At 41.9% G+C, this 11,739-nt stretch overlaps 2 protein-coding genes and 1 long non-coding RNA gene across 3 annotated transcripts in view; 1 reads left to right on the top strand and 2 right to left on the bottom strand.

Moving 5' to 3' along the window:
* Window positions 1-11,739, top strand: part of LOC120477097 (uncharacterized) — a 283,701-nt gene that overhangs the window by 243,282 nt on the left and 28,680 nt on the right. The window lies entirely within an intron of this gene.
* On the bottom strand, window positions 1,949-8,733 carry LOC120477086 (solute carrier organic anion transporter family member 1C1). The gene is made up of 15 exons (XM_039668497.2): window positions 8,399-8,733; window positions 7,809-7,929; window positions 7,501-7,642; window positions 7,200-7,332; window positions 6,562-6,668; window positions 6,315-6,467; window positions 6,138-6,236; window positions 4,387-4,590; window positions 4,006-4,170; window positions 3,711-3,906; window positions 3,400-3,565; window positions 3,098-3,282; window positions 2,906-2,970; window positions 2,658-2,775; window positions 1,949-2,585 (listed from the first exon to the last, which is right to left on the bottom strand). Exons 2-15 carry the CDS (start codon window positions 7,914-7,916, stop codon window positions 2,414-2,416), a joined length of 2,013 nt encoding a protein of 670 aa, XP_039524431.2. The 5' UTR covers window positions 7,917-7,929; window positions 8,399-8,733; the 3' UTR covers window positions 1,949-2,413.
* Window positions 9,219-11,682, bottom strand: LOC148965208 (uncharacterized). Its single transcript, XM_089126749.1, has one exon. The coding sequence runs from the start codon at window positions 11,680-11,682 to the stop codon at window positions 10,558-10,560; it is 1,125 nt and encodes a 374-aa protein (XP_088982875.1). The 3' UTR covers window positions 9,219-10,557.

Below are 11,739 nucleotides of genomic sequence, written 5' to 3'. Positions count from 1 at the left end.
AATACAATTCAAGTGAGCATTTTCAAATTTATATGTGATCTCGTTGGTTTATTTATTTAGATATTTATTTTTATATGGACGAAGCCTCTGGAAGGTCCTCTTAAGAATCTTTCTTTGTTTAATCTGTTCTCCAAACTATAAAATATATTCTAGGGGAATTTACAGTCAAGACCCAAGTACCAGATATATCACAATAGACGTGAAGGACTAAAATGCATTAAGCTCGCTCAAGTACTGGGGAGATAAACCATTTAGTGCTTTGTAAGTAATCAACAATATTTTAAAATGTATACAATGTTTAATAGGCAGCCAATGCAGTGTTGACAGAACCGGGCTAACATGGTCATACTTCCTGGTTCTGGTAAGAACTGAACTCCAAGAATTATACTCCAACACATGTCACTAAACTCCTCATTAGGCTACCTAAGGTCGAATGATTCTGATTGGTTAAGCTATATTTAAACTTCTTCACACATGGACATAGAAGCATATCTACATTGATTTTCCAAATGACAACCATCCTGGATTAGGCACAAAGTGACCCACCGAGGTCACGAATCTGAGTTTCTATGCTACAGTTTGTTGAAGATTAAATATAGGCCTATGTTTTAATATGTATTGGGTGCTTCTCTCAAAATCAAGGAGAGAGCATGTTCCATGTAATTCTATCAACCTAAATCTCATAAGCTTGAAGAAGTCATACAACCGTTTAATATTTAGAAGGATAAATATTGATTAATGTCTTACACACTGTCCCTTTGCTCCTCCCTTGCTTTGGAGGATCTAGGGCCTGGCTAGTCTCAGCCTCAGACGTCACGCCCACGGAACGTTGGCTAAACGTCTGATGCATATGGTACACTTAACTGGAAACACTTCAGGAATGCCGAAGTCGTCACCTGATTGGTTGAATTTTATCGGATTTCCGGGGGCGTCAGTGTCGCGTTTATTTTCGGTCCGCCGGGAAACAAAGCGCAGATGTGTGATTGCGGAAGAAAAACTGTTGTGTTTATATGAGTGACAATCATAGACAGTAAAAGGTGACAATGAGCATTTATCAAGATCAGCTAAACGTAGTTGTATGTCCCATCCTATCTATTATGGAAGATCAAGTGAAGTACCTAAGTACCTAATAGCCTATCAGCCGCGTTTGTGGGCAAACATGAAACAACAGGTCTACGCTGACATCGCAGCTGGCCGATTCAGTATTCATATATAGGGCGCACTGGATTATAAGGCGCATAAGATACTGCAGAGTCAAACGTTTGACTGGGTTTGCGTTATGCATCCACTAGATGTGCTAAAGGCTAACCGGCTAAAGGCTAAAGGCGGCGCCGGAGGTGAGGAGTTTATTTAGTAGGCGTGAGCGCGCTGGGGCGGGGACGTAACTTACATTCGCAGCCTGTGACTCATGTGAGTATTCAATGTGCGGCATTGACAAAGTGGGCATAATGGACATGAGCGCGAGTTTGTGGGCGAATTTAATAGCATTGTTGGAATTAATAGTGTTGTTGTCAACGTAGGAGCGTTGGTAACCAATTTATCCATATATAAGGCGCTCCGGTAACTGCTGCTGTCTGCTGACTGACTTGTTGCACGCCGGTCTGTTGTTGTGGGGACATTTCCACGCCCTGAAACGTGACGCTGAACGAAACGAACTGTAATTGGTTGTTTGACATGTCAGTCAAACGGCCTTATGGGCGGGCCTTGGCCAAAGAAAGCTGCTATGAATTCCAGACCTTCAGCCGTCAGTCTGAAGGTCTGTCAGGCTCACAGATGCCTCTGGCTCTTGACTGCGTCGCCAAATAGGCTAGATGATGAGCCAAGTCTATGGGCTGTCCCAGAACCTTGACACCTGAGTGTGGAGGTCTAGAAGATGGCGCCACAGCTGAATCATCCATCCATCCATTTTCCAAAATGCTGGTCGAGTGGTGCTACAGCATGATATGTTACAGGTATAAATTCATTTTTAATTGATTATTACATTCTTTAAATAATAAATACATAGACATTGCAAATAGACAATGCAGTGCATCCCAAGACAAATCTGCTTACTTAGTGGAATATGTAGATGGCTGCAGTGGTTTGTGTTTGAGTTCACATGCACAATTCATCCCCAATGCAAAACAGTAAACTGTTGCTGTTACAAATTAATTTCCTATAAATAATTCCCAGAGATTGGCAGCACTCCACCTGTACTGAACCAACAGCAAACCTTTGGCAACAACAAACATTTTGCTGCTACTAGCAAAATAACCTTCAGTGAATGTTTGACTATATCAAGAACTTTAGACTAGAATGTCTATGAAACATAGAATGAACCTAAAACATTACTGTAATCAAGTGAAATCAATTTACCTCCATTTATATAGTGCTTTTTTACAATGCAGATTTTTATTAAAAACATTGGAGAACATTATATTAGAGTCTTCTGCTTTTCTGGATCACACAGCACAGGCTCCCGCAGTTCTATGTCCTTAGACATCCTTTTATCATTCTGTACTTTCCTGTTAATCTGTGTGATGGCCAGCCATAGCAGGATAAATCCTAACACCCGCAGAGAGTTGACCAGTCCCAGAAACAGGAACCTGATGAGGGTCACATTACATTTTAGCATGAATCAGTTGGGGCAACATGATACCCCTGCCAGATTTGCTCACCTAAAAGTCTCAGTGTCATACATTCTGCAAGCACCTCTTCCACCACATTTTTTGTGACCCCATTTCAGACAGGTAGAGTCAATAAGAGCCCCAAAGTAAATAGGAGCAGGAATACCACCTTTAAAAGAGTGAAATTGCATTAAAAACAATCCTGTGCCAGACCTCAATGTGATCGACATCTGTAATTTAATTAAAATTCTTGTGGCACTTCTTCTAAATAAACCCAAACAATACAAATGTGAACTTACCCAAAACTCTTAAAACTAATAGTAGCACGCCCACCGAGAGAGACTTTAGCTCAGGATCCACAATCCTGCAAGGACAAATTAAACATTTAATACCCATTTTTTCCATATAAATATGGCATATATACCAATGTGGAATAAAACAAAGTTGTGATTAATCACGGCAAGATTTGTTGTACAGTAATTAAACAGAACCTCAATGAGATGATGAAGAAGGGAACAGTTCCCAGACAGTACACAAAGAAGGCGAGAGACTCCAGTGCCAGATGGATGTAGAACATTACAGTACATCTGCTCTCTCGTGAACACTGTCCAAGCACTGCAGACGAGTTCCCAGCACTCATTCCCCAGCTCTGGACACATGCACAGTGGAGGAATGTCTGACAAACACGTGCAAATAAAAAAAAGAAAGAAAAGACACTCAAACACATGTAATAAAGACACTCAAACACATGTAATAATGAATTTGAGGTCAGCAGTTAAAGATAGTTGTTCACCATATTCTGCCCTGTGCCATGAGTGGAACTGCAGCCTGCGTGACAAGGAGAGATGTAGGTCATTCCATTCTGTCCACACACTGGGTCCCATTGGAGGTCAGGACACCCACAGTCGGCATTGCAAGAAGTGAGTACATCACTGCTTATGTTCTGAACTTCTACAGATCTGCCACATAAACAATAGATTATATTATATTACATATTTCTGTGACCCTACATGGGGCAAGCAGTTTGTTAAATAGAAAGATTGAATTGATGGATAATGTATAGTTTCCATGATGCAATAAGAGTGTGACTGGAGATGAAAGTACCCTTGATAGGGGACTGTGACCCCAGCGACATCTGTATTCTCACAGCTAAGAGCTAAGTTAGGTATGGTGAGAAACAATGCGGTGATTCCAGAGAAAAGCGTCAATCTTGCAGATCCCAGCAGATCCAGTTTAAACCTCTTCATTATCCATCCACTCAGGAAAATACCCAGAGCCATTGGTGGAATAGAAGTCACTCCTACAGAAATATATAAGCACACTCAGTTTAAACAGCCAGCAGACAAATAAAAAAAATAAAATAAAATATAGACATTGCAGTAATCATGGCAGTTGTCACCTATGAGAAAGTTTGTCTTGGATGCACTTTGTCCAAACTGCTGTTCCAAATACTTTGGCGTATATGTTATGAGTATGACAAAGGCATTGAATGCCACTACATTGGAAACCAGGTAGAGGAGATAGATCTTGTTGGTGAGCAGACTCTTCAGAGATGGCCCAAAATCTAGAAAACAAGCAAATATGCAAATGTTTAAAACAATCTCTTTTTTACATTGTCATAGTAGACCATAATAACACTTTATAATTTATAATAATAACCTCCATTAATTTCCTGAAAACTCAATATTCTTCCAAACCTGTATTATGTGTTGTAACCTGTTCTGTGTTACTAATTTGAATCATGGATCTAACCCTTGTGGTCGGTGTAAGGTTGCCATACCTTTAGCTATCTCTGCAAAGCGGGGTGTATGTTTATGTCGTTTGGAGGGGTTGTCTAGCTCATAGGTTTGGGGGTTTTCAGGTAAAGCTCTTGGCAGGAACCAGAGAGGCAAAGCAGCAAGCAGAGACAACAGCCCAGAAACCACATAACCCAACCACCAGGCCCCAACCCAGCGGGAGTCCAGAGGGGTGATGGTCACACTCTCTGATAATGAGAAGAAATTATACAAATAAACAATATATGTGTATATTAAAACCACCACCAGGCTCATCACCTTATTTCACTATTCACCAACTCCATATATTCTATCACACCTGCTATCAAGAACAGCATTTATACTCCACAGTCTCTGATGAGAACAAATGGACTGCTCTGTTTTTAGTCAGTAGATTTACTTACCTCATGTCCATCTCAGCTTTCCTTCATCGAAAGACTCTTTTTCTTCATCTGTTCTCCATCTGTGTGGTTCCCATCTTGCCTGTCTTGCAATCCCAACAAATCTTTTTCTGTTGTCATACTTACCTATTCATGATCTATAACCCCAAAAAAAAGACCATACACTTGGGTTCCCCATGAAGCTGTGTGTGTTTTCTACCTGAAAGAAGACCAGCTCTTTATTATGGACTCGGGGGATCTTAACTTCTCGCAGAGGACAAGCTGCACAAGGACAAGCTTCTTAACCACAAATAGCAACCATATCTTCATCCCTGCCATCTCTGTTGTTGAGATTAACCATCCTTTCTTCCAATCCTTCTTCCTAACCATAGAGGACACTCATGGGCTTTAATTCTCTTAGGTATCAGGAGTCTCCATTGAACTTCTTGTTCTGGCCACAAAGACCAACCGCAATCCTCCTTTACTACTCCACCAACTCTTCCATGGTATTTCCATCCATCAACTCCTCAGGGGTTCCTTTCACTGGCTCCATCTGTGTCACTCCTCCCTCCATTTTTACCTTGTTACCTCTGTCCGTTGATTCTGCCAGACTCCTAGTTCCTTCAGCCTCCATGCCTTCATGTGTTGGGCTCCCCTACTTCTGTTTCTCCTAACTTTCCAGGGAGTCCTTTTTTCCCCCAAGGTACCAAATGGGTCTGTTCTCCTGGTGACAGTAATGGAGGGTGGTAATGGCTTAGTCCATCTACAGCCTGAAGACCAACTCAGTGCTTCCAGCTGCATCTACTGATACTTCCCCTGAAGCATACTTACCCTGATCTGCTGAAGCATTGGAGACCCCTGTGGCACAACCCACACTTCGGGTTCCCTGTGGTGGGTTTCTAATCTTATAATCTGCTGGCTCTTTTGTGGTCTTTCACTCAACCGGCTTTCCTGAGGCCTCATAGTCTGCCTTCCTATCCTGGGTCATTTGCTCCTCTGGCTCCCCTATTCTGCTGGATCCCCTAAGGCCTCCTGCTCCACCTGTACCCTCACGGTCTTCTGCTCCATTATCGTGTTCAACTGTTGTGCCATGGTGGTTCCAGTTCTGCAATGGTGGTCTTCTGCTCTGAAAATGCTTCTATGGTAGACCACTGTTTTCCAGATTGAGACTCTACTCTAACTCCACCTTGTCCATTACCATATTTACATATTTACCATGAATATTGAATATGTATGGTATTTTGTATTTGCATGGTTCCTCAAGGTCCTTGAAAGAGGAAGTATTACCATGGTACATGTCAAAACAAACAATGTAATACTGCACTTTTTGGTACTTTCTTGTTTGTGAGTTCTAAGGTATAACAACTTTAACTCACCTCTATCAACCAAGCCAATGTCCACGTAAATACTAGCACACAGAGATCCAAGCGAGAAACCGAAAATTGGCCCGATGACTCCAAGTGTGTGCAGACAACCTACAGAATATAAACATCACATGAGAGACAAGGGTACTTTGGTTTGAGATTAAAACACTCACACAATAATTTTCTCACCAATGTAAAAAGCAGAGTTTTCTGGGTGTGCATAATCATCTATGAAAGACATTCCCAAAGGAACGATGTTGGCTTCCCCGATTCCACGAATAATGTTTCCCAACAGCACAATCTCCCATGTGGGCGAGCTTTCCTCTTCCCCTTTTTGGCATCCTACACAACCCATATAGAGTGCTCTGTTGGGTATTTTACTGCTTTTTACAATTAAAATATCCCACATGCTTTGCCACATATAATCATGCATTACCGGCTACAAGCTGTTGAACAGTATTCTGGGCGTCAGGTGAGCATGTGGATCTCACTGTGAAATTATCAGCATCATTAGTGTGGGCGGCAGCTGTATCGTACTTGTACCTGTCAGAAACAAACAGACACATAAATAATAAAAGCATTTAAAATACAGATCTTCAAAATTCTGACCTTTATGAGGTGGATCTTTATTAAATATTTTAGTATGAATATGCTAATTAAGGGTATTATGTGATGGCCATCCATTAACGCTACACTGTGTGATTTTTACCCTCATCTAGCGGTGAAAAGGTATATGCTCATCTAGGTGAGAGGGGGTGAGCAGGGGCGATGTATTCTTTGTTGACCTCTAAACTTTGTACCATCAAAAAACAACAGCCAGCAATGAAGAATTGCTAGTAAAAGATAATTTGCCTCATTGATGTTGTCCCTGTCTTGGTCTCTCAGCGGTATCATCATTGGGTTCTGTAGCCGCTATAATTACATTAAAACTTTTCATGAAAATGTTATATGAGTTTTTCAAAATCACATGAAACAAGAATACATAGAGTCATATTCTAAGGACTTACAAAAGATTTGTTTCTGTTCTTCATCGCAGACATCCTTATTTGTCATTGACCCATGAACATTACTCACCGGTCCATAATGAAGTGAGGTAAAGCCATTATCAGTGTCCCTATAGCCATCAGCAGGACCCCTGCTCCAATGATCTTGGGCCTGTGAAACTTGGCGCCAAAGTAGCTTACCACAGTGATAACCAACAGATTACCTAGAAGCAAATGTGACATTATTTAACAAGTTATTTGTTGTTTCATAGCATACCATCAATCAACTGTCCCAGATCCCACTGCTATAAGATCCCACTGCTATAAGTACTCATCTAACGGGTGAACCTCGGCCCTCATTTCTCAGTGCAGCTCGACACATCTCAACTCGCCTATTTCAAAACTGCCATCGATGATACCAGCAGTAGAACTTGGGATCTCAAACCGTCTCTCAATCTGAGTGATGGTGCTTTTGGTGTAAACCCCCGTCATGGATTTGGAGAAATAACAGAAGGCAAGTACACCAATAAAGATCTTTCCAGTCACAAGGGTAGAAAAGAGACTAAGTTAGAAGATTTAACCTTTTTTGTCAGAAGCTATTATACACCATTAGCTATACAACAAATAATCGGCTAAAATAATCAGTTCTACAATTGTTGCTCGGTTAAACATGCATATGGTCAAAGACAATGTCTCTTGCCTTTAGACTTGGGGAGCAGCATTTAGCCTGAGACGTTTTCTTATTACTGTCTGAATACTCCATTGGACTGGACTCAAGGAACCCCTCCGGGCTGCCCTCCAATATCATAGTGAACAATGGGCTAGTGAAGGTAAACAAATCACAAACTGATGAAAAATGAAAGACAAACTTGTCAAAGTTGAAGTTGTGTGCTTATGTGGAAAAATGGATACTGTATAAAATGTAATAAGTAAAAAAAAAAATACAGATAAAACAAATTAAATAAAATGCTAATAATAAACTCATGAAAAACTACACATTTTTTTTCTTCCTTTCAGTCCATTCACTGTTATCAATTTAGCATATTCTGGGGTAATGCTGTTCATGATAATATATATATAAAATACTGCCTCAATGTCTTAAACTATTTAACAGACTATTATTATTTTGTTAGATTGACTTATTATGTTCGATCCTAATGTTACAGTTTCTTTTAAACAAAAAAAGTGTATCCATTCACATCATGTCAGAGATTATTGAAGGCAAAATAGATTGTAGTTAAATGCAAACATGAACAAAATATTATTAAATCATAATTTTGAAACACTTACATGTCTAGATGCGTCTTAGAGAAAAAGCAATTGAATATGCATTTGAAAGATGCCCAAAGCAGGATCTCGTCTGTTACGCTGCAGGCAGGAATGAAGCGGAGAATGGATCCAAATGCAAGCACTTTTAAAGAGTAACTAAACACTAAACCAACTTTTTTTAGTTAATGATCTGTAAGAATGGATCTTTATTAATACCAGTCATTGATTCGAGTAACTTTTTTGACATTTGTTTATAAAGTGTTCTATTTCTACAAAATATGGTGTAAAAACGTCTTAGTGCTGCCCTCTTCAGGTTGAACGGTGGCTACTGCAGTTGAACTTTCCTATTGGATGTTCCGCACTACGTGACGCAGGTTTCAGTTCACCACGCGAGCTACACCCTTGGCAGTATAAAAAACCATCTTGTGTCGTCAAAACCACTGTTGGGAGTCAGGAATTGGAATTGTGAGTATTGAAAACGACCAGGATAGTGTGTTTTAGCATCTATTTCGTCCCCTCTATCTCCGCAGGGGTCAGCCCACTTTTTCAGCATTTTCAAATATTGCCAGTGGGTGGAGTCAAGCTCTGACCAGGGGTTTAGTTACCCTTTAATAATAACAAAACAAACAGGGAATCCAGGTGAAAACAACAGGAACTCAGAACAGGAACTAATAGCTCGTTTCCACTGAGGGGTACGGTATGGTACGGTACGGTACAGTACAGTACGGGTCGGGTCGGGTACACCATGATCAGGCTTGCGTTTCCACCGTCAACAGTACCCTTACTTGATAGGCGTGGTATGCTGGAAAGAAGCGATCAACGTCATTTTCGCGCGAAGAAGTAGTAAACAATAATGGATGACAGACAGCAGATCTTGTTCTTGCTTCTCGGCATGTTTGTCACAAGATACAAGCGCTGGCATTAGGCGTTTCCAAGAAGCCAACACAAAGTCCGACTCAGGAGAATGATCCCGAGGACGCGAGTCCAGTAATTCTGCTAATGGAACAGCGCGTTCTTGAACGCGGCACTCTGCTCGCTCTGGTTATCTCTGTGTGTTCATTTTAGGCAACAATAAAACAAAATATGTTATAAAACACCACTCTGCTTCTTTTCGATTTCATTTCAATACTTTGTAAACATTCTAAAGCACACAAATGTGGTTCAGGCAACGCATAGCCAATTGATTATCACTGCATGTAGCCTATGTAATGTTAGACTATATTTATAACAAAACTAAATATAAAACAACCCTGCCTCTTTTCGTTTAAATTTAAAAATATTAAACATATTCCAGGCAATATGTAATGTAATGTATTGCATATCGCATTGGTACAAATGTTGCAATAAACAACATTACAGATGATCTTGTAATAAAAGAAAGACAAAACCATCTCTTTTTGTTGAATTTCATTTTTATCAATAATAACCATTATAAAAGTACAAGTAAAAGGTACAAAATACAGTAAAGCTTAAATAACATCAAGAAACAATTCAGTCAGTCAAATATAATTTAGCGCTCAAAGATATGAAACTTCACGTAGCCTTCTGCCAACTATTGGCCAGGGAACGAATTATAGATTCACGAGACCAAAGATCACCTGTTGGGTTTATGCAAGACGAACTATATCTCATGTTTAACCAGTACAGAGACATACGAGTCAGCGGCAAACATCTGAACGACTAGCCGAGGAAAGGCTGTTCCAGGCGTGGGACACGAGCGCGAGCGTCCGGTGAACGATTGGAATGGATCTCAGTCAAATTATCAAAAATCTATAAATAAACCACAGATTTAATCTTTAAAAAACTACTTTCTCGCCTGAAAAACTCTTAAAACGACATTTCATGACACAAAAACAGTAGAATTATATTTCAACTGTATGCTTCTAATACCCTTGTAGCACACGCGAGTGACGATACTCCATCCACCAATCACCGTTCTGCAGTGAGTCTAGCTCCACCTTTTAGTACCCTTTCACTGTGCTAGGTACCCCAACGGAAGGGTACCCAAAAAGTGGTACGGTACGGTTTGGCTTTTTGGTACTATTCACAACTTTTGACAGTGGAAACGCAAATAATTGCGTACCGAACTGTACCGTACCGTACCACTCAGTGGAAACGAGCGATTAGAAACAGCAAACATTTAAACAACGACCGACACCCAAAAACTGAAGCACAGAGGTTTAAGCACAGAGGTGGTATGGAGGGCCAGGTCCATGGAGCAGAAGAGGAAGAGGGGACCAGGGTGGATCAGGCTGTGCAGATGACCAGGGTGGAGCAGATTGTGCGGGCGTCCAGTGCGGTGAAGACCCCTCGGGCGGCCACGGCGGTGAAGACCATGGTGGCTCAGGAACAGGAACCTGTTCAGGAACTGGCTCAGGAGCAAGAACAGAAAAAGACATGGACACTGGCTCGGGGACAGACGACACACACACTGGCTCTGAAACAAGCGACACACACTCTGGCTCGGGGACAGACGACACACACTCTGGCTTGGGGACAAACGACACACACTCAGGCTCGAGGACGGACGACACACACTCGGGCTCGAGGACAGATGACACACACTCGGGCTCGGGGACAGACAACACACACACTGGTTCAGGGGCAGACACACATACTCGCTCAGGCTCGGGAACAGACAACACACAAACTGGTTCTGGCTCGGAATCAGACAACACGCACACTGGATCAGGAACAGACAACACACACACTGGTTCAGGCTCGGGAAGAGACAACACACACACTGGTTCAGGGGCAGACACACACACTGGCTCGGCTATCTTGACCATAGACACTGGCTCGGAGTTGGCCATCTTGTCCGTAGACACTGGCTCGGAGTTGGCCATCTTGTCCGTAGACACTGGCTCGGAGGCGTTGACGTGAACAGACTCTGGATCAGCAGAAGTGATTTGAACAGTCTCTGAATCGGCCATATTGGAAGTGACGTGAAGCGTCTCTGGCTCGGCAGAAGTGATGTGGGGCGCAGGCTCGGCAGGGCTGACGGTGAGCGCAGGTTCGGCAGGGTGGACGTGATCCTCAGCTTTGTCCACCAAACCCACCGTAAAAGCTGACCCGCTCAGTTGCAGGGCCAATTCAATATAAAACTCAAGAGTCCAGCTAGGGTCATGTAATGGCAGAAGGTAGCTGAGTGGCTCAGACAGTCCTACGAGAAAAAATATCATCAAGCATACCTCTTCCATGCAAGTCAGATGAGCATCCTTCAGAAAGTCCATCACATAATCCTCAATTGGTCGATCTCCTTGACGGAGACACATAATTCGGATGTCTGGGCACTGGGTAGGCATGGCTGCTGCTGCTGGATCTAGGTGTGGTCGGTCGTTCTATTACGCTGCAGGCAGGAA

The sequence above is a fragment of the Pimephales promelas genome, chromosome 24 (genome assembly GCF_988280905.1).
Source record: "Pimephales promelas chromosome 24, fPimPro1.hap1.1, whole genome shotgun sequence".
NCBI lineage: Eukaryota > Metazoa > Chordata > Actinopteri > Cypriniformes > Leuciscidae > Pimephales > Pimephales promelas.
This window is presented reverse-complemented; position numbering and strand designations above follow the sequence as displayed.